Source organism: Ambystoma mexicanum, chromosome 1q (genome assembly GCF_040938575.1).
Source record: "Ambystoma mexicanum isolate Mex_15411 chromosome 1q, UKY_AmexF1_1, whole genome shotgun sequence".
NCBI lineage: Eukaryota > Metazoa > Chordata > Amphibia > Caudata > Ambystomatidae > Ambystoma > Ambystoma mexicanum.
Genome location: NC_090922.1, coordinates 181,985,212 through 182,011,332, shown reverse-complemented (window position 1 = coordinate 182,011,332; position 26,121 = coordinate 181,985,212). Strand labels below are relative to the sequence as shown.

The 26,121-nt window shown below is 44.9% G+C and overlaps 1 protein-coding gene across 5 annotated transcripts in view; it reads left to right on the top strand.

Moving 5' to 3' along the window:
• The window catches only part of LOC138526347 (transcriptional enhancer factor TEF-1-like), a 261,859-nt gene that overhangs the window by 165,068 nt on the left and 70,670 nt on the right, over positions 1-26,121 (top strand). Inside the window, exon 5 of one of the 5 annotated variants that reach the window (XM_069637012.1) lies at positions 16,275-16,286. The exons of the other annotated variants lie outside the window; for them this stretch is intronic. Coding sequence (XP_069493113.1) covers positions 16,275-16,286 — 12 coding nt within the window. The remainder of the gene's footprint in view (positions 1-16,274; positions 16,287-26,121) is intronic. 5 annotated transcript variants of the gene reach the window in all.

The window sequence follows — 26,121 nt, the reverse complement described above, 5'->3', positions numbered from 1 at the left end:
TCCGAGAGTGCTTCAGCTCCTATCCTCAGCTTGCTGGACTCAGATAATGTCAACAGTAATTTCCTCATATTTGTCACTGATATGCCCCCCTTATCCCACCTGATCAGGGTGCACCAACTTTGGCAAGACATTCTCCAGTATTCTAAGTAGTACTTTAGAGAGGATTTTACAATTCACATTCATCAAACGTATTGGTCTGTAGCTTCCAGGATCTAGCAGAGGCTTCCCTGGCTTAAGAATGTCTGAGATTGTGGCATGTATAAGGGACAGAGGGAGCCTACATTTGTCCCTGCCATATGCATAAATGGATTTCAGTAAAGTAAAGACCCCCTGAGGCATTGCCCTATAGAACACAGCAGGTAACCCATCCAGGACACTTCCCCGGGTTTAGCGCATAATAGCCCTCTTGATCTCATCCGCAGTGAACTCCTTTTCCAACATGGCCCTATCTTCTTCTGACAAACATTCCAAGGTTCCAAGGTTTGATTTCTCAAGTATTCATCCACCAAACCAGAGTCATACAACCGTGTCTCCCGATACAGTCTCTCATAGAAGTCCCTGAACTCATTATTTATCTCTGAAGGATCATATGTAATTTGACCCCCACACTTCTCAATCGGACAAATCGCCTTGCTCCCAGCCGCTATCCTCAAAAGATGTGCTAATAACCGACTGCATTTCTCCCCTCCCTCATAATAAAAGCTCCTGGTTCTAAAAAGGGATCTGTCAATTCGCTTAATTGTTTATTTAGCTCATACTTCATTTAAAAAAAAGTCTCCTCATTTTCCTTCCTCTGTAAGTCTCAAAACTTCCTTCTCAACTCTTTCACAGAGGCACTCCAGGCGTCCAGCTCAGCGTTCTTTTCCCTTTTTAATTCCAGAGAGTCTCATCAACATAACACCCTGCATCACACTGAACGGCCTCCCACACCATGTCCACTTCTACGTCCCCGTTCATGTTGCATTCAATGAATTCCTCTGCTTCATGCACCAATACCAGCAGTGAAGTGTTCAATCTCCATGTTTGTGACCTCTTGAAAGTGTAATCGAGGCATAAAACCATCACTATCGGGGCATGATCGGAAATCCCAATATTCTCAATTGCACAGGTACTGAAATTCTGGGAAACATGCCCAGGGGTCAGGATGTTGTCTATCCTTGAGTAGACCACATGGGCTCCTGAGTGAAAAGTGTATTCCCCTCCCAGATAGGGGTCCTAATCGCCATACGACTAACATACTGAAGTCATTCAAAAAAAGACTAAACGCCTCCCTATCTTTCTTTCTCCCATCTCTATACCTCATGCTATTTCTATCTAAAAACGGATCAAGAACGAGATTGAAATCACTTCCCAGCAAGATATTCTGTTCATTCGTATTTTCTAAATGCCGCCCCACAACTCCAAAAAAGGCCCAACTGTTCGCTACTGGGGTGTAAATACTACACATCAACACAACCAAGTCCTGAAATCTCATGGTCACTGAAACTATTTGCCCTTCTTTGTCACTTTGTGTGGCCAAAACCACCCCTGGTAAATTTATTTGAATTAGAATCATCAACCCCTGGAACCTGAAGAGGATGACGAATGGAATACTTGTCCCACGCAGCTTCTACACATATATTCCGCCGCGATAAGGTGTGTCTCCTGTAAGAGAGTAAACTTCCACTTTTAAATGGCGCAAATGTGACAACACTTGTTTTTTCTCTGTTAGGCTATTAATATCTTTTACATTCCATGATGCAACATTCGGGGAATCTTTGACTACAGATGAAGAATCGACCATGGTTCCATAAGAAATCTCTATACTCCTACAAATTCCATCTCTATACTCCTACAAATTCCATGAGTAGAAAGCCCTCGAAACAAAACCACTGAAACAAAACTTAAAAGAAAAAAAGGAAAATAAAACACAATACTCCACCGCAGAGTTGAAATTGAGTACCCTAGCAACTTTCCTATTGTAAATAAAGGACCACTCCAAGAGCTCCTCTGCCCCATATGCATTATAACTTTCATCACAAAAACAAGCAAAATGCATCCATTTCTCAAACCACACCAAATATATGTCCTCCATCCTGACCCACCCCAACTCTAATCCACCCTCTTTGGATAGCCAGCTCGCACCTATAGATTGATTCACTAAACATGTACTCTTGAGTTATACCTTCTAGTCTCCAGCTTATTTTATACATGTTAAACCGGTATTCAAATCGACTGCTTAATTTAAAACGCACCTATCATATTTAACAATTAGACATTTACATAGCCCTATCTCTCACTGCTATCCATACCACTTAATAATAGATGGCCTTATACCTAATTACTGCTGGTTATCACTTGAAGTCATTGGTGACCATCCAGACCTATATGAGATATTGTCATCACTATTTAACGATGACACAAAATGCCCTATGCTGCTAGTTAAAGCTTTCTTTCTTTCTGTTCTAAATAATGTAGATTTCCTTTTGGGTGGCCATCTGGCAATCGCATTGACCCTTGAGATTAATCCACCATTTTATAATGCATATATGGCCCTCTTTGAATTGCCCTTACTTCTGCCTTTTCAATACAGCCACCACTTCCCTTCCGCTCATTAGCTATGCTCTACTTAAGAATACTATTAAAATTCTAAACATCTTGTCCGAATTAAAAACCTTTTCCTCTATCCTAACTCGTTAAATTGTATCGCTCGGCACGATGTTTAACAAAAAAACCAACTTGATCCGCTTACCATCCACCCACTGCATTCATCTTCTTCTTAAGCGCCGGCATTCCTTTCTGTATTCCCCAAGAGCAAAGCACCTTCTGGCGTGATGGATGCGTGAACTCCTCCGTCAAGTCAGCCAAGTTTAGTTCCACCTCGGGCCTGCCATGCGATCAAGACGGAAATAATAATGCCTTCAAACCCTGTTTAACAGTCCTTCGCGCCCAGGCTGTTTTTTTCTTGTTTTAACTTTCTTTTCCATTTATAACAAAAAGTCCTTTCCAAATTTTTGGGCATGTACAATCACTTCACTATCCATCTTAGAGGTCTGCATGCGCCTTGTTTATGGAGTCACAATCACAGCCACATCATGAGGATCATAAGGTTGCACAAGGCTTCTAATAGCTGTACCCTGTGGTCTAAAACGATCACGAAGAAGACAAAAAAGTAACTGTGTTGGCTCACAGAATACCAAAACCAACCAGAACCTAGCACATAAACCTGCACCTCGACTTAAGTCCCTGGGGCCCTAGCATCTTAACCTAGTGTATGAGACTAAACCAATGTATTATCTAAAGTAAGACCACATAACACGTACTATTAATAACACTAATATCTAAGCTAGGGGCATGTCTCTGGGGCATAAGTGTTGGTTCCAAGTGGGGTTAAGATAGAGTCAAACCCATTGTCCTTGAAACACTGTTCTGTTGTATAGGCACATTTTTATAAATATCCAATAAATGAATAAATACATTTCTTTTAGCCCAGGGAAGCCTCCAAATTCCTAATGACCCTCACAGCCTCTGCTGATCCTCTGTTAATATGACCCCACCAGGCAGATATCATTTTAGTATAGTTGGCTTTACCGAGGGAGTTTTTACGTTTTTTTTTCTTTTGCCATTCTCTTCGCTTCCGTTAAGGCTTTCCTCTTTTCAACCAAATCCTTAGGGAAGTCTGGGTAAATGGCAATGGGTTCTCTGTTATAGTGAACACCTCCTTTCTTCCTCGCGGTCTTTTCCTTTGCACTTACTTTGGTGAACAGAACACATTGTTAGTTGGTGCCGGCAGATGGCGCTACGCCTCTAAATTTTGACTTATATTGTATATATTATTGGTTACAGAAAATACTATATACACACCAGTTCAGTCATTAACAAATAAATCTTGAAGTGATCCTTCTGTTCAAAGTTTAATATCGAGTTCCAGCCAACACGTTTCGACATTGTTGTTTTCAAGGCTGTTCTGTCATCAGTGGCAAGATATATCACAGACGCAAACATTGTGACATAAAATGTATGCATTCCAGCCAACAAAAGAAAAGCATGTATGCACATGGAACAGAAATAAAAAATAATGTATGGTTACATACCAAAAATCATAGCAAAAGGGCAGGATGGTGAAACATAAGGAAAAACAGACGAGAATAAATATCCTTGTTGATTAATATCTTAATGATTACTTGCATTTAATAGCAGTGTCAAATTATTAAGTGGGTTGTGCAAAGCACCATTCTCTCCATGACTGGTTCAAAAATATATCTCTCAACTGTCTTTTGAACATGCCCTTTCACCTTTTTGGCAGACCTCAAAAGCGGCTGCCAAATCTTTAGGAGCTGCTATTAGGCAACCTCAGCCTTTTCGTGCATCAGGACATTCTTGGAGGGGACGATCCTATTGTTACTACTCCTCATATGGAAAGGCGAGAGGAATGGCCAGTCAAAGAGGCCAGAGTAAAACATGCAAAGCCAGCCTCAGCTGCAGCCTCTTTACCATCAGCGGCCGCAGCAACCGCCACAAAACCGCTTTGAGGACTTGCATCACAAGACACCTGTGGGTGGCAGGCTGTCCCAGCATCTGCAAGAATGGCGAGCCATTACTTCAGATGTTTGGGCTCTAGAAATAATAGTCCAAGGTTACTGCCTCCCTTTTTTAACACAACCTCAAAGCAATCGACCAGGGAGACACTCTTTGAAGTTTTCAGATCCGCTCCCACAGTAGGAAGTCTTAACCCTGCTGGAGAAAGGTGCTATAGAACCAGTACCTTTAGCGGAGAAGAACAAGGGATGGCACTCCCCATATTTTATTGATTCCCAAAAAGGACAGAGAACTGAGACCCATCTTGGACTTAAGAGTCTTGAACAAGCTCCTCAGGAAGGACAAGTTCAAGATGGTCACTCTTTCTCAGATCCTTCAGGCCCTTCAACTTCAGGATTGGTTTGTGTCATTGGACCTCCAGGATGCTTATTTTCATGTGCCAATCCATCTTAAGCACATAAAATACCCGAGGTTCGTAGTTGGCGACTCACGCTATCAGTTTCGAGTCCTACCATTTGGGTTGACCTCCACCCCGAGGGTCTTCACCAAGTTGATGGTAGTGGTGGCAGCGCACCCCAGGAGAGGGGGGATTCACGTCTACCCCTACCTGGACGATTGGTTGATCAGGGCGTGTTCTGCCGAACAAGCCCTGGATCATCTGAAAGTCATCTGCCACTTCCTCTACAGACTGGGCTTCTCCCTCAATTTCAAGAAGTCACAAATTACACCTTCCCAACAGCTCCAATACATAGGGGCTGTATTAGACACATTCTTGGGAAAGAGCTTGCCTCCCAAGTTGAGGGCTCGAGACATTCTTCAGATGGTTTCAAAATTCCAAAATGCCCAAAATCTCCAGGCCTACGACTTCTTAAGTTTGCTTGGCCTCGTGGCATCCTGCATTTTCCTAGTGCCAGAAGCACGCCTGAGGATGAGATACCTTCAATGGGCTCTAAAGACTCAATGGTCCCAGTTCTCAGGACACATGATGGATCTACTTCAGATTCCGAACAAGGTTCGAAAGGATCTTCTGTGGTGGACTTGCACAAAGAACATCCTAAAAGGAGAACATTTTGGACAACCATGGCCAGAGATAACAGTAGTGACGGACGCCTCACTCATGGGGTGGGGAGCTCATGCCAACTATCTGACAATCAGCAGTCGTTGGCCTCCATCGGAGTCCAAACTGCACATCAACCTTTTAGCGCTGAGAGCAATCAGACTAGCACTGAAGGCTTTTCTGCCATCTGTCAATGGAAAAAAATGTCCTGATAATGACGGACAACACAGTGGCTGTGCATTACCTAAACAAAAAGGAGGTGTAGGGTCACTACCTATGTGCAGAGAGGCAATGTGGCTCTGGTATTGGGCAATTCAAGAGGGAATCTCCTTGGTGGCAGTTCATCCAGCCGGGGAGGAGAATATGACGGTGGATGTTCTGAGCAGGCAGAGTACAGTGGCTCAGGAAGTCTTCAGGAAATCTTCACCCTTTAGGGAACCCCTCAAGTAGACTTGTTTGCGGCCGGAATCAACCGGAAGTGTGAAAAGTATTGCTCATGGGAATTTCCCTTGAGAGGAGCCATAGGGGACGCGTTTGTGGTGAAGTGGAGCTTCCCACTGCTATACGCGTTACCTCCGATTCCCATCCTTCCTCAAGTCATCAGGAGATTGAAACTTTTGGAAACCGCATGATCCTAATTGCCCGGATTGGGCCAGGAGAATGTGGTACCTGGACCTTCTAGACATGTCCATCTGCCCTCCATTACGTCTTCCTCAGAGAGAGGACCTTCTCTCACAAATCGAGGGCCAGGTTCTCCATCCACCGTCAGGACTTTCAACCTTCATGCTTGGTATCTGAAAGGCTGAGATACAAGGATTGGGACCTTCCAGATAACGTCATGGAGGTGTTGCTTTCGAAAAGAAGGCCAGCAACAAAATCTCTGTACCGTTGCCGCTGGAAGAAGTTTTGCAACTGCCGCGGGGGAAAAAAATGTTGATCCTTTTCTGTGTTCTATCCCAGAAGTGTTGTCTTTCTTCTTGTCCCTGGCACATAGAGGCCTCAATGTTGGGACCATTAAAAGTTATCTTGCAGCTTTTTCCATTTTCAAACGCTCTTCGGAAGACTGTTCCTACTTTAAAATTCCTTTGATAATACAATTCTTAAAGGGACTCACCAATGTGTTTCCTTCTCCTTCTTTCCAAGTTCCAGTTTGGGACCTGAATCTGGTTCTAAAGTTTTTAATGTGTGCCCCTTTTGAATCCTTGCACACTTGCCCTTTAAGATTACTAACTTTGAAAACTGTTTTCTTGGTTGCTTTAACATCTGCACGAAGAGTGAGCGAATTTCAGGCACTTCTTCTGGACCATCCTATACTGTGTTCCACAGGGACAGAGTTGTATTGAGGGTTAAACCTTCATTCTTACCTAAAGTTGTGTCTGATTTCCATTTAAATCAGAAAATGATTCTGCCCACGTTCTATCCTCCACCGCATCCCAGTAAGGAGGAGGAAAGATTGCACAGGCTGGACCCGAGAAGAGCTCTAAGTTTTTACATTTCTAGGCTCTCCAAGCTTAGAGTGGATAATCAACTTTTCATTGGCTACACCGGAAGGAAATTGGGTCATCCGGTGTCAAAACAATCCCTATCACTTTGGATTGTGCTTTGCATTTCAGAATGCTACAGATTGGCGGGCAAAGATCCACCAGAAGGTTTAGGGCCCATTCTACCAGAGGCATTGCCTCTTCGACAGCCCTTCAAAGAGGTGTTCCCATAAATCAATTTGTGAAGCAGCAACTTGCTCATCGCTGCAAACTTTTTCTAAATTCTATAGTCTGGATGCTTCCCACAATTAAGAGCTTGCTTTTGGTAAAGCAGTGTTATATTCAGCTTCCAAAGCAGCTAATGCTGGATGGAATACATCTAAGATGAGGAATACCTTGAAGGAACATCCAGTCGAAAGAACGTTACCAGTTGGTAAGTAACTTGTTCATCCAGCACACAGGACATCGTTACCATAGATCCTGTTCAGCACCTGTGTAATCACTGCTCCCAGTGGTTTATCTTCAGATATGCTCTCAGCACGGCCTTTAGATATGCTCATTCTGCATCCTGGCCTTTAGATCCAACTCCAGGTTTTTAGCTTTCACCTCAGCCAGCTCTTTCCTCAGGTCGTAATATGCCCTGTAACTACCAGCAATTTTTGTTGCTAGTCCTGCAGACTCTTTTTCTACTTGGCAGACTCTTCCTTCCAGATTAGATACTTTACTGTTGAGATCTGCCAAAGAAGACTTCATCTTGCCCCCTTCCTGGGCCACCTTCTGTAGCAGGGAGTAAATGTCTTGGGGACTAGGTGCCTCCACCGTGTCAGCTTTGGGTTTTTTGGGAAGCAGGTTCTCTGTGGTTTCAATCTTCTTTTTGTTGTTCATGGAAGTCCAATATCCTAATATCTGAAACCAGGGAGACAACGGCTCCAAGTTCAAGCTGCTGCCTTCTCAGCCAACATTCCAAAATCCTGAATGTTGCTACAGCTTCAAGAGGCATGTGTCTCTGACTCAAGAGGAGGGGCCTTGGCTGAAAGTCACCAACCTTAGTCTTTAAGCCCATGACAAGATTTGCAGCCTCTCCTTCTATGGGCTCCTACTCCTTCACTCACCGCCAGTGACGTGTCTGGAGTCCACATCAAATAAAAGACTGACTCACTTCCAGCAAAAGCGCTGAAATCAAACTCTACAGAGCGCGAAAATAATATGCAAGTACTCTGTTATATGCCCTCTATTTAGCTGTGTATCATTGTCATCTGGGAATATTTTAGTGTACCAAAAAGATCTGGATTTAGCCATTCCCTGTACAGCTCTAGTTCAAGAGGCAGAGAAGACACTATTTTCTTCCTGCCTATCCACATCAAAAATGGATTACCTATTAACTCCTAGATGTCACTTGAAGCTCGAGTAAAGATATCTGGGCCATGTGAACACATTTTAAATGGTTTTTCGTTTGACATCCAGTTCAATGAATATCAATAAAGGCCTCTGTTCTAGGTCCTAAGGCTAATGTCTGGCATCTGCATGCGTGCATCCCTGCTAGGTTGGCGAGTACATCTTGCTGGCCTTCAGGACAAGAGTCCTTGAATACAAGAAAAACGGTGGTTTCACGTCCTCGTCTGCCAGTAGCAGCCATTACAGTTAGTTGTCCGATTATTCCTGCCAGTGATGAAGAACACCACTTTTAATATTCAAACAGACATCATTCCTATGTGTTTTATATAAAAAACGGTAGCAGAACAAGATGCTGACAACTGTATGATGCGCAGCAGCTGTGGTCTTGGGGAATTTTACAATGTCACGGACTTGGCAAAACATCTCCTGAGCACAGACATCACACTGGTGGATATGGCAAATCGAGATAATCAGACATCCCAGAAATGGGATGTGGATCTGTAAGTAAAAATGTAAAATACAAACTATTTGCTAGCATGTACAATCACGCCATGTGCCAGGGGGACTTTTGATTCCTTGGTTGCAGAGATGTCTCTATGCTTTTCACCAATTACCCTAATACCCAGAGTATTAGCCAGACTAGGTTAAACATGCAAAATGATTTTAGTAGCATGGGCATGGTCCAGACAAAAATGGTATTCGAACCTTGTACAGCTAACCTGCCAGGACTCTGGTTTGACTGACCAGGGAGAAGGGCCAGTTTCTAGCCACAACAAAATGGTTGCTGAGTGGGAGAGATTTGTCCAATTAAACATAACTTTTCGGTGTATGGTGCACAGTTGGAGCACTGCAAACTTTATTTCTCCAGCATGGGGTCTGGCATGGATTCACATGCTCATGAATATTCCCCGTCGTCAGGCTAGGAATCCTTGGTAAAGAAAAAATCAGTTTCAGTTTTGTTTCTAAACTGTCTTTCTCGTAATAACCAATCACTGGTCTCTGGGTCATACTGCCCCCAGCCAATGACTGCCCTCTACCTAAGCCCCTACTCTGCGAGCCATATTCAGATTTGTAGCGCACTTTCAAGTGTTGGGAGTCCTCATGCTGTAGCTCTCGAGCTTTTACTGCGTTTTGCGATTTGTCTAAGAGTTTAATCTCATTTTTTCGGTCAATCAAGCCTCCAGCTCCACCGTTTCTACTTCCGATCAACAGGGACTAGTTTCGGAATTTTCTACGCCCCTCAAGGGCGAAGTTTTTGTCGAGTTCTGATTCTTGGAGGATTCCAGAAGATCTTTGAGGCCTACCCCGCATAGAATGGCCCAGGACAAAGGGAACACGACGCCCGGATCCAAGCTGTTCAGGTGCTGCCCTGGATGCGGATTGCATAATGTCTTCAAGGAGGACGACCATTCTAGATGCCTCTACTGGCTTCACGAAGGCAAAACGCACGTGGAGAGGAGGTCTGGTCCCACGGGAGGGATGCCGACGATGCGGACGAAGAAAGCGACAGTGGTGCCGACGAGGTTCCCGTGGAGGCGGAGGATTCCACTCCCCAACCGTTGCAGCCGGTACCTGGGCCAGAGGACAACTCGGGAGCAATCTTGGTGGCGATCCAGGCCTTGTGTATGAAGATCAGGACAAGGTTGCCCTTACCCCCAACGGCCGATCCAGCGGAGCCTGGACCGTCGGGAAGCCCTCCAAGCAAGCGGAGGAGAATTCATCCCCCCCCGCCCTTCCAGCATGTGCGGCCCTCACAGCCTTCATCTCCTTCCCCGGATCCGAGGGATGACACGGGAACAGAAACGGCCACGACGGGGACGGATGACGACGACGGTGGTGACGATGGGATGGGCCTTCCATTACCACCTCGGGCCTTCCCGCCCGACGAAATTGGCTCCTTCCACGCCATGATTGCCAGGGCATCCGAGCTCTTCCAGCTCTGCCCTGAAGAACAGAAGAAGGAAGGTCCTCTCGGTCCCGTTACTTGACGACATCTGGGACGAAGGGCTGGCGCTCCTGAAGAACCCGTCCACGACCCCTGCCAAGAGAGACCGGTACGAAAAGAAGTACCAGGTCCCGGATTCCGCCACCATGTGCCTTAGGGTGTAGCCGACCCCGGATTTGGTCGTCTCGGCGGCGGCCAAGAAGAAAGCGGTGGGGGCGACGGCTTCAACTTCGACCTCCCCGCCGGATGGCGAAGGGAAGAAACTGGACGCCATGGGACGCCGGGTCATCCCATCGGTGGCGATGCCAATTAAAGCGACCAATGCACTCGCGATTGTGGCCCGCTACGACAGGGAGCTGTGGTTTGATAGCTCCCCTGATGGACTTCTGTGTCTGCATGCCTTGCGGTCAACTTCTCCTAGCCTTTCTCCCTAGAGCGCTCTCGCCTTCATCTCTTTTTGACATACCTTCTTTTCCCGACTGACCTTGTTGCTTTCCAACTAAATGTTTCATTTCGCCCCTTCTTTAGTCTCATTTTCCGTTGTTTGCTGTCCCGTAATTCCAATTTGTGGCAATACCATCTTGTGAAGGGGTGCAGAAACGTCTAATTCAACTATTACAAACAAATTATTTTACTTTCATTGCCAGGGGCCAGCCCTCCTGGTGGGCTTCCCATACCTAAGCAACGTTTTTTTTCAGGGCGACTGTTAAATACTGGAGAGGTTTTCATTGTTGACTTTTGTTTGGGTTAGCCCCAACCTGTAACAACTTTTTATGTCGCCTGCACCTTTCTTTTGTTTTTGAGCGCGTGGTTTGTGTGTGCCAGTGCCCGGTCTTCTGTGACCTTTGTGGATCTAGTTGAACCTTCCCCCAGGAAAGCAAATGGCGAAATTAGGTCTGGATCTGCCAGAGACACTAGGCGATCTAAACCTCATGGTGGCGAGGTCAGCACAACAGATGAAAAGGACACCACCTCCGTTTTGACCTTTTTGCTGCCGGAGCAAAGACAAGGCCCAGGCTTATGTCTGTGAGAGTAATATTCACAGGGATGGACTGGAAAGGCTCGAAAGCATTTTTTTCGGCAGATCACACCTTCTTAGCTGCATAGAAACGTTACTTCGCTGTTACATATTCAAATTCATATAAACATATACATATATTTACTGGAATAATAAAATCTTTATAATAAAATACATAAGTAAAAAAAAAATTGTCAACTATTTAGACAAAATGGGAGGAACATTTTTACTGTTGGGGACATTTTTACTAATTGGAGAATTGCTTAAGCGCTTTTCTACATGGCACGTCTCTGATACAGTTGGCTACAGCAAAGTTACTTAATGACATGCGCCTTCAATATCGGACCCATTGCCTCTGATCTATTTGTGAATATTTGAGGGGATGCGGTTTATTATACTGTTGCTTAGAATCTCATTCTCTTCACCCTGCTTCCTTATTTCCTCTGCATGTTCTCCATTTTAGTTCCTAGAAATTAGGACTAAGAGGAGAATCCGAACCCGATCTAAGGAAAGGTTACTTAGCCTTTAATCGTAGAACGAATGTTTTCTCATTTTAGCAATGCTTACTCCGCAGCACTGGCTCGGTTGCTGCTGTGGGTTTTCCCACCGGATGACTAAAACAATAATATGGCATGTAAGCGAAGGGTGTGGGATAAACCTAAAAATAACGTCTGGTGAAAACATGGCTTCAGATAGTCTTCAGTGCACAGACACATAGAATAGTGTAGTTTTTCATTTTTAAAGAATGATTTGTTAGGTCTAATGTACCTGAGAGTGGGTAATATATAGCTATCATTTTTTTTTTATCGACGAAGCCACGTGCTAGATAGGTGTCCCTCTTCAAGGATTCATGGAATATTTTTGCGCTTTCATAGGCATTGTTAGTACATGGGAGCAAGCTAAGCATATCTATAGACCCCCATAATAGAAGGATAACTTGACTTTTGAGAACACAAAAAAAGCCCTATGATTTTTTGCCGAAGTGGCATGTCATTTCCTGCTGGTATTAAGCCATGTGAGGGCTTCCTGTTGAAAACTGGATGAGGTTCTTCTTGCTTTTTCTGAAACAAAAAAGGGACTATTTTGCCCAATCCCAGCAATACAAAACAAGTGGTTTTTAAAAAATTATACCATAGTACACCATTATGTTTTATATAGATTTATAAATTGCACGTTTACCAAAAGCCATATTGGCGCCAAGGCACAACAGTTACAGCCAAAAACTGAACCAGGTGCCTAAAAAAGAAAAGTCTTCAAGGAGCGCCTGAACTGGAGGTGGTCTTCAGTAGCCCTGAGAGAGACCGTCAGAGAATTCCAGAGTTTAGCCGTGGCAATAGAGAAAGACCGACCGCCAGTCCTGGTTAGCTGAAAACAAGGGACGACATCAGGCGATCATCCTGGGAGTGTAGAGCTCCCAGGAAGATACGGCTGAAACGTGGACATCAGGTATTCTGACCATAAAACGCACGATGGACTATACATAAGGACTTGAAGTTAATCCATTAGGAGAAAGTGAGCCAATGGAAAGAGCGTAGCACTGGAGAAATGTGAGAGCCATAAGGTGTGTCGGTGGCAACACGAGCTGCCAGATTCTGCAAGAGCCGAAGACGGTGAATAAAGTTGAGTGGTTGAGCCGGAAAGAGGGAATTGCAATAATTGCTGCAACTTCAAACCAAGCAGGCAGCAACCGGGGCATGAAGAGGAAGAAATGGAAGGACCTTATGGAGAACATTTAGTTGGAAATGGCCACCTTGACAAATAGAGCTGATTTGGGCCTCGGTAGAAAGAGGCAGGAGATCTTAAAGCCCAGGTTTTTCACAACCGCTACAGGAGTAGAAGCGGGTCTAAAGCAGAGGGCCAAAACGAAAAAGTCTGCTGCCAGGCAATCCCTTAGCTGAGACGCTGTAGCACACTGGGTGGAATTGAGCCGTACGATAATCTTAGTATCGTCAGCCTGGGAGTAAGAATGGAGGCCGTGGGATTGGATGAGCTGGACAAAAGGCTGAATGTAGATATTAGATAGGGTAGTGGACAATGCAGAGCCCTCAGGGACCCCACAGGAAAGAGTATGAGGCTGAGAGCGGAAAGACAAAAGAGACAGAGTTTGACCCCTGACAGCTGGGAAAGAGATGAACCACGCCATTATTGGCCTGGAGAGTCCGGCCAGTGATGGGCGAGCCAACGGGAGAGGTAGTCCACTGTGTCGAATACATATGGGAGATCTGCACAGATCAGCGCACCCACTCCCCCTGGTCCACCACCTGAGTGAGATCATCCATCACCAAGACCAGAACACACTCTGTACCACGAGTAGGCCAAACACCCGACTGAAAGGGTTAAAAAAAAACCTTGAAAAAAAGAGCTAAGAAGAGGAGTAAACAAGGATTCCAGAATCTTCATAACAAAAGGAAGAAGGGAGACAGGACGAATGTTGAGAAGAACAGCCGGATCAAGAGAGGATTCTTCAAAAGAGGAAGAACCAAAGCATGCTTCAGCTCACCAGGAATAGGGCCAGACTTACAAGAAAAATTAACTGCCTGAGCTATCCAAGGGGCAACATCTGGCATAATGTCCTTATGAATCCCTAAGGGAATAGGATTTAAAGGAGAGGCAGATTGAAGTCGCTTAGTTGTCGCTACAATATCCTCTAGCTTGAACGAGGAAAGGAGGACCAGGTGTGGAAAGAGTCTACTACCTGGACGGCAGGAGAAGGAATATTCATTCTCAAGCCGACAAAGTGATTTTATTACAAAGGTCATCCATCTTTTTGATGAAAACGTCAGCAAGAGAATCGCAGTGTTTGAGAGGGAACCACACCAGCTCTCAAGCTGACCTTAGATGAAAGTGAACATATCAAGGAAACTCATTTCTTTGGTTGATAAAAGAATATTCTCCACTCTGATCGTATGAAAACAACATTGGCTTCCCGAATGGCTAAATGGTACTACTTGTTAATTTGCTGAAGCCTTACCATGTCACTATGACAGTAAGTGAAACATCATTTGCGCTCGGCATGCCTCTGTATAAGTCGGAAGGAATTAAGATTTTTACCACACCAAGGTTCTGAAGGGCGGCCAAGAGATTTAAAGGACTTCAAAGGAGCAACATGGTCCACTGATGAGGTAAATACCTGTGTAAGAAAAGATGAGTCCACAACCTGAACATTACTGCATGTATCTTGAATAAATGCAACAATCCAATCCTTGGCCACTGTGTGCCAGCTGCGTTTAAGGGTGGCCTTAGTAGATTGGTCCAAGTGTGTAGCCTGAGTGAGAGTGGAAAAAGGGAACCACTAACAGGAAACGTGTCCCGAAGCGAGTCGAGTGAAAAAACAAGATCCAAAGTATTGCCCAGCACGTGGGTAGGTTCTGTCACACGTTGCTTAAGACCCAAATCAGACATGAAGCATATTATTTACCAGTAGTTCCATTAGTTGCACTCATTAATAAGTGTGAAACTAGCCCATGCCTTGTACCCTGTTCCATCTACCAATTGGGGGCTGAGACTGATGCTTTCCAGGGTAGAATAACAATCACTTTCTCGTACTTGCCACAAGGTGGCCATGTTGCCACACCTTGGTTGTTCGGTGGAGTCAATGGACTATGCCCATGTGTATTGCTGGGAAGTATATATCTTCCTGTTCACTTCATTGCCACCTTTTTAATGTTTTTGTCGGTCCTCCAGTCCTAAGTATCTCACTCCCTTTCATACTCTAGTGCATCACTTGACTTCCTTTCCCTTTTCTCCATTCACTGTCACATGCTCTCATTTTGCGTTTGTCTGTCTTTTTTTCTCCACCCTCTCTGCTCACCACATCCTTCTCAAGTGTGCCTTTCGTTCCCTCTGCCACATTTCCCAGGCCTATTCTTTCTGTGCTACCTCTATTGTGCTGTTTTAGGAAAGTCATAATTCATAATTTGTGGTGATAAAGTGTACCCATTCTTGTGTTATTGTGAAAATGATTTAATTTTTGTTTTGTTTCCTCTCTCAACCCCATCCCTCTCCCTCCATTCTATCATCCCCGTCTCTTCAACCACTATTATAATCTACTTCATACCCACCTTTCCTTTCCTATTTCTTTGTCTCTTTAATTACCTATCTTTTCCACTTTACACTCTTTTTAATGGAACTCAATTGCCAATACAATTTTCCTCCCATCGCTAAACCTTTTCTTTCACATCAATGTACCCACCATTTACCCTGAACCTCCCAATATATTTCCTCAATGTTTTATCGTCCATGTTGCCTCTTTGCCCCTCTCCATACTTGCTTCCCTTCTCCACCCCTTCACCCCTTCTTACTCCCTTCCCATCTTCTGCACATTTCTGTCCCCTCTAACTCATCCTCCCCTTTAATTTCCTTTTTTACATCAATTGCCCATGCCTGCCCCATTTCCCCAACCCTTCCCTCTGCTTCAACCCTGTCCTACTTTTTCTTGATCCGTTTTCCTCTTCTCCTCTATTCCGTCCATGTTCTCCTCTTTTCCTATACCTAACCCTCCTCCCCTTCTGTTTCTGTCCTGTCCTCTCTCCTCTACCCCTTTTCTCACCTATTCATTTTCATCTTCAACCCTACGTCAACCTCTCCCATCTTCTTCCTTACTCCCCCCTGCTCACTACTCTATTCCCCTCCTCCATCCTTCACATCAACTCATTCATGCGTTCACCCTTCCTTCTCTTTTACCTCCATTTTGGCACGGTTTCTCTTTCTCCTCTCCTTATACTGATCTTCCCCTTCACTTCTCCTCTATCCTTTTTCCTTTTGTCCCACTTCCCCATCTTTGCTCCTTTTTTACATCCCTTCATCCTGGATTGTAACTTTCCTGTTCTCCGCTCTGGTTGACAATCTCATTGTTTCCAGGCAATGAACATGGTAAGTTTGCGTCTTCTGCTCATTTTATTGTATTTTAAACCTCGTTCTCCCTTAAAGGTTTAGTGGCGTGAGGCTGTATAAATGATGCACACGAGGGAGGGCAGGCATATGGTAAATTATGCAAAAGTGGCTTTGAGATTATGCGAGAGGCTTCTGCGTGTGTAAAGAACATAGAAGGGGCATGGTTATGCTGAGCGAGTGTGCTGGAGACCCACAGCCATTTAAGGTGTCTTGTAAATGACTGCTGTGATAGGCTTAAACCATTACATCAGATTTGAAGTTCGGACCTTTCGTTAAAAATGCTATGTCGGTTAGAGTATGTTTAGTTGTGTAAATGCCCATTTTCATGTTTACGGTTGTTCTGCACCCTGTTATTTTGATAGTATTTTATGTAGCCCCAAAAAAAGTGAGCATGCCAGATCCCTTGTAGAAGAGAGAGCTTTGCTAGGGACCTGGCAATCTTTTGGGTGACTCTGCAGTGCGTTTGCATGAGCACTTTGAATGGGAAGGAGTGTTCGATGATCACTACGGCCCTTTTGGTTTTAAGGGAATGTGAACGAGATTCATCATTCAAGAGGTCTGTTTGAGGTAAGTGTGCAAGAGCACTTTTAATGGGGAGAGGTGTGTATCACTTAACCATTCATGAGATCTCTTTTGGTTGAGGAAGTTTACAGAATCCCTTGCATAAATGCGGATGTGTAACAGTAGTATACAATCTAGGATTAGGGAAGTGTGTGCACTAGGCCCTTTAGCACAGCGAAAGGGTGTTGCGGACTTTTGTCACCATATGTACGATTATTGGATGTATGGGAAAGAAGTACTCCTCAAGGAAAAATCCTCATTGTTTTCGCTTGCGTGTCAGTTTTCCATTAACCAGAAGGAGGGGCTTACGTTGAAAGGAGATTTTCTTTGTCTCTCTGCTATGGGTGCGAGTAAATGCATACGGCCATATATCGGTTGCCTATAAGCCTCAGGGGCAAGACATTTGGACTCAAAATGAGTCTTACTTGGGATTAGATCTGCAACATGTATCTTCTAAAATACTTACTAAACTAGAAAAACGATGAGGTGCAAGGCAGTGTCGCCTCTTGTTCTGGTTTTGCCTGGACAGTCCAGATTTTGCCTGTCCCTGGTAGATAGAAGTAGGGCTGGCCTTAGTGTGCCGCGGCGCCCTGGGTAACAAAACAAAAATGTGTCTTCCCTCGCGCGCCCCTGACCATGCGCTGGAGGCACCAAATTGTTCAATAGGCGCCCTATTGTTGTTAAATGCTCCTGAGAGCGGGCATGTTTAATTTCAATAGGGTGCTTTCCGCACCTTCTCCTACCATGCCAGTTCGGGGGAGACCTTGAAAGACTCCCTCGAGCTGGTGTGGCAGGGGACCATGGCGCCCCAGACCGTCGCCCGGCAGCCCCTGCATAGAAGAGGCAGCCAGGTCAGGGATTTGTCCAGCTTTTCCTCAATCACACACATCTCATTGCCTTGTAAAACTCCTCCCTCCCTCACCTCTCTGAATTGGAGGGAAGTACATATGCGGGATTATCCCCCTCACTGTCAAAAGAGGCAGATCTTGGTTCAGAAAAAGCCTTTTTCCTAAAGAGCGACTGCTTTAGCAGTGGCACAGCATTCGGCTTGTGGGATGGGTCATGAAACACCTTCTTTAGAGCTGGGAGCAGTCCGGTGCATTCCTATCATCCTGCTGAGTTGCCAAGCAAGGAAAGTGACGTCAAATGGTTGCCAACAGGGATCCTGTATTAGTCCGTTGAGTGGAACTCCTTCTGGAGGTTGACCGAGGTTTGCTGGGAGGACGATCCCATTGAAGAGTATGAAAGGCTTGCAGGGAGAGTGACATTGACACCAAAAGAGTTGAGACCTTCCATATGAGCGTGAGGTGCGGGTTATGTTGCATAGTGGGGAAGCAAAAGGGAAAGCTGGGTTCATTCAAATCGGAGTGGCTGTGTGTGTGTTATCAACATTTCCTAGGCTAAAAAAATACATTTTCCCTTCAAAGCAAAGCTGGCTAGTTGGAATATCTATAGGTTTTTAGTTTGTTCTTCAGTAGTAACCCTAGTGCCATGCAAACTGATGGAGTATGGTAGTTGTGCCAACAACCCACTGCTGCAGTTGAATATGCTGGCAGCAGTAGTGGCCCTTCTGGGGCACTGTCCGTTGTAGGTTAGTCCTTGGACGTGATCTGGGGCATCCGGTTCCACTGCTGAGCATAGGTGACGTATGTGAGGCTGCCCTATGTCGAGGAGATTGTGTACCTCTCAGGAAAGGTTTAGACCGTCTGCTCGGGCACGGAGGCCTAGGGCGCGTATAGGGCGATTATGCACAATGCACTTCTACCGCTGAGGGATCTTTAGTAGACTGTGGAATCTTCTACATGTTAACAGATAAATGGAAGGTCATACCATTCAGCTCTCTAACGCGTAATAAATAGCTTGGGCCTGTCATCTAAGGTGTGCACCGTTGCTAAATATTGAGGAAATGCGCTTAGCAGCAGTTTTGGCAGCTTGTTTACCACGGAATGGAGTACACGGGTTTTGTCCCAATCTATTTTACACTGGGACAAGTTTGAAGTGGTGCGATTTTATTTTAATTTGTTTTAAAAAAATGTCCTTTACTATGTATGTTGCATTGCACGCAAACAGATTTTGCTTCAGACTAAAGGGGGCAATATTTATTTTTCATTTCTTATTATATGAGCAGAAACAGTTTGTGTGCTCAGTTGTTTTAAATATGTCACAAGGTCCTATTTCAATGTGTAGTTCGCTTGTTGTTGCTCCATTCCCTGTAATGCTGGCAGAAAGAAAATGGTATGGTATGGCATTGTTTGTTTAAATGGCGCCTATACACAGGCAAGTGTTTCAAAGCGCTCAAAACAGCTTCGCGCCATTGCAAAATCTTTGCGTGATATGGATGGGGCAAATAATTGTATTCCATGTTGCACAAGCAGCAAAACTGGTGGCAAGTGCATTTGCCCAATTTTAGCACTGGTGCAAAACTACCATTGAGTCGCAAAGAATAATGTACCAAAAAGTACTAAACGAGACTGTTCTACCGTCAAGGGTTTTTCTGCGTGTTTTATGCATAGGAAGGACATGTGAATGAGTACACTCGAGGGTTATGAAACGTAGAGTAATGGTGTACAGAAGCCTGTAGTTTGGGGCTATTTCATCATCGGGGGTAAATCCATGCAAAAAATGGCATGGGTTGAGCTGCACAGCCACATGCTCTGCCACTGGGAGGTCAGAAACGTAGGTTTAACCTACGAGTAGCCACATTTTATTACTCTTGAAGACTTTGGTGCCTTCTCTCGACCACTGCTGCCTGTCACCCGGCTCCTCTTGTCTGGAGCTTTCTACTTTGGGGTACAATTTAAAGTGGGTACGTCGACCGTTTATCCCACATGTCCTATTAAAATCTCCAGATGGGGAGGAATGGCCTATGAGGAGGGACAGAGTCTCTGGGTGTTGTTTATGTGTCTGGCAATCGTCGTGCTAATCCCCATGGCCATTCCCACCCGTTGCTGCCTCTGCCCCCCCAAAACACCTCTTAATGGGAACTCTTTGCACATGCTTTAATCAAGCCTTATCAGACTTGCATTCAAAGTGCTTGCTAGTGTTGGCTCAAAGCAGTATTGAAAGCTAATAGCTTAATTGGAGGTCTACATAAGATACTGATGTAATAAAAAGGTCTTGCAGTCTGCCTTCAGCCACTGATTTAAAAGCACTCTGCCTGTCCTTAACTGAAGTCCTGTTAAAAACAAGCATTGGCAAAGACAACATTGGCAAAGACAACATTTTTGGTTGTTTATACGTTTTAAGTTTTTGCCAGGCACTGCTATTAGCTGTCCAGTTACTCGCACCCTTTTGCACCTGCTGCCAACAATGGGTAGTGAGTACCACTACGGCTGTGCTTGGCAAGTGCCTTTCCCATGCCTACACAAAAGCGCAAACTGTTGGTATTGGCAATGCTTGTTAGTAGTTGATCTTAGCAATTGAGTGGCCTATTATGGGGTAGAAACCCCTCCTTTGCAGGGCACTGTTTCAACATGATGTATGGGAATGTTGTGGAAATATTTTTAACACTGTAATACCCGTTCTATACTCATCCAAACTGGCACGTGTAAGTATGGCCAAGACATAACGTAATATAAGAGAACTGTGTACGAAGTCGCTGTAAACATCATGGCGTGGATTATATGTTTAAGCACAAGTTGCATGCTGTTGGTTGGTCGGAACGGAATCATACAAGCGCACGGTAGATCCGATTTTATGCCAAATTGAATGGATAATTCCTTGCTGCATATGGACGTCCTTTCGTTTTTAATAAAGTTGGCTATTTTGTGACAAAATAAGCACTGACTGCGAAGTGTCAAGAACAGGTTGAAAAATGGCTATAATTATGTCTGAAACAGTACGTTAAGGCCCTGCTTACAATAGTTCCTGCATAGGGGAGGGCCCAGGAATGTAGCCAGACTCGACCCAGTAAACCAGGGGGGAGGCGTGTTGAACAAGTTTGGGCACTGGGCTGAGTGGGGCAGGAACCTGTCCCCCCGCAGGCTGTGTTCCCTGCTCTGCGTGTCCTTGGGCACGTTGTTGTCTTCCCCGCGTCAGCAGAAACGGGGAAATAGTAACAGCAGACTGTTCTGTTTGTGCCGTCCTGCCATTATGATCTGCCCGTCTTTCCTCCGTCCTAGACAAAGGGGGGTGTAGCCAGGCGGAGGAGGCTGCCCCTCAGGCTTCGAGCCCCTGTAATTATCACCGTACCAGAAGGTCAGACGGGGAGTCCGGTTGCACTGAAAGCACAACTGTAGGTGGTGGTCAGATTTTGAAAACTGTGACCGCCTTGCACTAAAAAGCAAACGGTCATGTCTTTTACAACTTGTCTCTATTGAAAGAATCTGCCCGGATCCACCAGGTGTGCCTTCCATTAACTTTATTAAAACTTCACACCAGGATGTAAGATGGTTTTCTTCATCCTTAACATCAGCGAGATATTAAGGAAGAGCTTTGCATTCAAGACATGGGAGCAATACTCTACGGGAAGACACAAATCTGTTCCGTGCAATGAATTAGGTCATGAAATGAATACCCCTTCAAGCACTGTAGAGTGCATGTCAGAAACTAGGAAATCTTAAAGGTAGTTTATGTTGTCGCTCCATGACTAGCCTGTGTTTATTCTAAAGTTCTTAGAAGCCATCATACAATAACGTCCTAAACCACTTCTCAGTCGCTTCATCAGACGGTAATCAAAGAGGCTCCAATAAATCAAATGCTGCATTATGTGAAAAGGAAGTTGCTTTTCACATGTTGTCCAGCTACGCCGAAAAGGGCTCTTCTCAAGGCAATTGAATCCCATAAGAGTTTAGGCAGCACCCCAATAATGCAAGATTCATGGCGTCCAGAGGATGTCAAATCAAGCTGTGGGAGAATAACACATGACATCATTGTATTTCATTCCAGGCTGTCGTATGTACAAAGGTTAGTGATCTAGAATTAACATTCATCAAAGTGGTGGCGTAGCCTGGCCATGGAGAAATATGACTGCATTTCCCCCCTTAGCTCTGCCGTGCACTGAATGTATGCCATTTGTGCCACAGGTGAATCGATTCCCCGAGTCGTACACTCCGTGGGCCAAATTGGAACAACAATCCTGGTAGCTTGGGCGATGATTTGAGGCTGTGGAGCAGCCCGATGTGAACTTCTTTGCCTCCAAGGGTAGGCCATGATAGGAAGGTTTGCCTGAAGCGGGTCCCTTGCTCTTTTCTCCCCCAACAGGTGAAGCCATTATAGAGATGTTATGTAAAATTGAGAGGACTGCTTCTAAAACAGATGCAAAGTTGGACAGATTGAAATCTAGAGAATCTAGTCTGAGCTATGTGTCCTGACTTGAGGATAGAACATGTGGAAGCAGTAAAGGACTTGCAGGCAATTGTGGCCCTCCTGGTCCCATGGAAGAAGGCACTTGAGGTCAGAGCAGAGCGTTAGAAGACTTATCAGAGGATTCCCGCTATGAGAAGGATCGGATTCCCATTAGGTGTTGGTGGAGACTATCTTCTTGGCTTTGGCAGCACCCGATGATTGGACACCTGGAATTCCCAGTTGGTTCATCTTGCCCCAGAGTTATTTAATGTTACTGGCTTGCACTCAGAAATGGGACCAAACAAACTGAAGGAATGGGTAATCGGATGATCATAGTTCAGTTCAATAATGTGACAGGCAAAAGACCTGCTACTAGAGAGAGTAAAGGGCCAAAAAGGGGGGTGTGCCACTCTGGAGGCACACAGGTCTTTATCTTCTCAGACATTAGTGAAGCAGCCAGTCAGCGGTGGATAGAACTAGAGGTTGTCCGAAAGGCTTTCGTTACCCAGGGACGGAAGGAAACTTCGCTCTTTCCTGTAAGACTCGGGGTTACATGGGTCAGAGCGCTTTGTTTTTGATGCCAAGGGCTTTCTTAAAATCTCTGGGAGATGAAGTGCAGGCAACCCAGGCATCACTGGATTAACTTGTACAGGGTGAGGTGGTAGAAGCCCTGGGGGCATGGGATGTGGAAGTGCTGCCAACTAGGATTGGCATTGGAATGGATGCTGGAATTTGCTGATTCTCCTGTCAAGGTGAGGTTGGCACGTTGGGTTCTGTTAGTCTAAGCTATGTTTGTTTATTTTTGGACTGGTGTAGTTTATCGTTAAGGGAGCACGGTGGGTGTTATGGTGAATATTGCTACCTATATAGTTTGTGTTCAGGAGGATCCTTATGTATGTGTTATTTTACTTAATGATGCTTTGGCGGGACTATTTTTTTTGCATGTGTACATTGCAACCCTATTGTAAAATTAACTTTGTGATTCGCTGATGAGGAATCTTCTTAGTTGATTTTTTCTCCCCATTGTATGCTCATAAAGATATATTAGTAAAAAATTGAAATTCTTCAAATTGAAGCCTGGAGCCTGACCAGTGGTGATCCTGTGATGTCCAGACAGCCCCCTTCGCTAAGGTTTTACACCAGAAGCAGCTGAAGGCTGTGTCACAGGAGAAAGTTGGATAAAACCACACCTGGGTGTACCCAGAAAGGGTAACCCGATATTAACTGTGTGTCGAGCCATGCCAAGTAAGCAAAGCCTGGACTGCGACTGCAGCTGACTTATGTTGGCTACCTGCATTTCTGGGAGGGTGGCAGTTTGGGTGAATGATGAAGAGAGCATGCCTGTGCACGTAAGGATGGAGTTACGGTGGTGAGTGCATTATACATCTTAGGTTGTGCTGTGCCCTGTGTAGGCTGTGCTTTGGATGAAGTGTATTTGGAAAATAGTCTTAGCATGGGTGGAGTTTTTGAAAGGCGGGACTCCCTCACTCCTGCGCACTTTTTATTCGTTTGTTTGATGTATCAGACCTGCAGCCTGAGTCCTGGTTTGTCTAGGTACCAACTCCGGGGTTCCTGATTGTTAAGATGATTTGTGGGGTTTGACAAACTATGGACCTGTAAGGCGCTGGTAGGATTGGGTAGTGCGGTGATAGCTGTTAGGCAGCTTGCTCAGGTAATGGATGAGTCAGATTTTTTGTCAAACAAGAGGTTTGTTTTATTCCTTAGTTAATCAGCATCAATACAAAAACACCATTGGGCATAGAGGTGACAGTTTTAACATGTTGATACGTTACACAGCCGACGCGTGTTTCGACCTGAGTCTTTTTCAAGGCCAATTGAGTTATTTGGTGAGCTTCAAGGTGCAATGGGCTGGTCCTACCCATGTAGGGGTGCCAGGGGGCTGGATAGCCGTTCTGTGGCCGGGTCGGCAGTTACGGTGCTTGGGGTCGTTGAGTCAAGAATCGTATTTGGAAAATGCTGTGTTTGTTGCAGTCAAGCATAACAGGCTGTCTTTGTTGTTTACTGAGCACTTGCAGAAGAATAGCTAAGTTGTTATAGAAGCATGCTCTGCATCATTCCCCATGAAATGTGCAGTGCCCTATATGCCACCGTTTGTTCTGCTGGCTTGTGGACTATGCTAAGGAGGAGGTTGAGGATTCCTGTTGATTAGTTGATTCTCTCATCGGTCTCTGGGTTCGTTTCTTTAGGAGTTGGAAGGACAACAATCAGCAAAGGGCTCTCTTATTGGTGGGGTTGGTTCCAGAGGGTGGACGTTTCATGTCCAGTTTGTAAAGGGGCAAGAGCTATGCTTTGGAGCCCCTGCCCACAAAACAGAGGATCACTTGGATATAGAGCAGTTCCTAGCCCAAGTAGAAGTAGGAACTGTGGCACCTCTCTTAAAAGCCTCTCCTAATAGCATAAAGCGCTACGAGGCCCAGGAGAGAGTTGCCTTGCAGTTTGGAAACTTGTACCGGCTAAGCAGGCCTTCCCTTTATCCTTGTGGAGCCCCGTTTACTTCTGCTCTGCTGAAGAATTGGAGTTTTGGAAGGGAATACTTTGTTCCAGGAAGTTTAAAGATGCCTTTTAAGGTGAGCACATGGGCCAAGTTGTCCGGTAGTTAACAGTCCCCAGACTCGAACCTCCATGAAGGCATCATTCTTCCATGGCGTCTTCCCGAGGGCCTACAGGTACACTCTTTTGGGTGATTATTTCTGATTTGTGTATTATCGTTACAGAATTTAGACCCAGTTAGTAACTCCCTGTTCTTTGTCTTGCAGAATGGGCCCTGATAGAATTTGGGCTTCATCACTCCTGTGCAGTCCCCCTCCATCCAGTGATATACACCCTATGGGTGTCCTGCCAGTCAGTAGTGTATCTTGTTATCTTGTGTGTGTCATAAAACATGTTCAGTCTATTACTTCGCCACACATTCTTAGGGTCTCTAATGGAGACTATGAAAATGTTATTGAAATAGCAAATCAAAACATTGTAAAGATACAAAGCTGTCCAGTGAAAACATGTTGAAGTGGTGCATATTTGAAAGATGCCAATCAAGTTCTCTGGCGAGATCAAAAGTTATTAAAGACAACTCCACCTAAATTAATTGCTCCAAATTTAAAACAAGTGCCAAGACATTAATCCAAAAAACCCTCTTAAGAGTGGATGTCACAACCTCACCTTAAGAAACCCACATCCGGTGTGTAGGGCGACAGTGTTGGAGGTTGCCCAGAGCAATGACAATAGTTCAATTCATTGAAAATCTTCAATCCATCAATCGTCTGCGTTATTTCATTATTTAATTATTTTTTTTATAACGTGCCTAATACCTTTCTAAGCAGGGATCCGGGATTCAAACCTCTGTTGCCCTGCGTCTGCGTGGTCTTTTTTCCAAGACCCACGTGTTGCCCCTGTGCTATCCTCCTTTCGCTTTGCATATGCCGAGTGCTGCTGCCACCAAGGATGCTAATTGAAATCTTTCCAGGACTACAAACATCTCCACACAGCCTCTAACCATTTAACAGAGACCAAGAAGAACTCTGAAAACAATCATTGCACAACTCTAGGCGTGCCGCAGGAGGACCAGTTGGAGTCCTGGAAACAGAGGATCATGCAGACACGGCATATAGATGGATACTGGCTGACACCTGCCAACATAATCTACAAAGAAATATCAAAGCCAATGCTCAGCCCTAATTAAAACTCTGCCTACCAATTCCCAAGGATTGTGGAAGGATCTGATTTCCGAAAATTCAACCCAGCACTTTTTAGATCCTTCCCAAGATCTAACAGGCAGGATACTGTGGTCCGGCAATCCTTTCTGGAGTCAAAACCACGAAAGAAAATGTCTGGACTGCTTCACGCCAACGCCACTTGTTTTAAAACATGAAAGTTGTAATCTATGACAATACGGACTTCTTGGGGAGGAAAATGCAAATAGAAAATGACAACTGCTTCACAAGTTACTCTT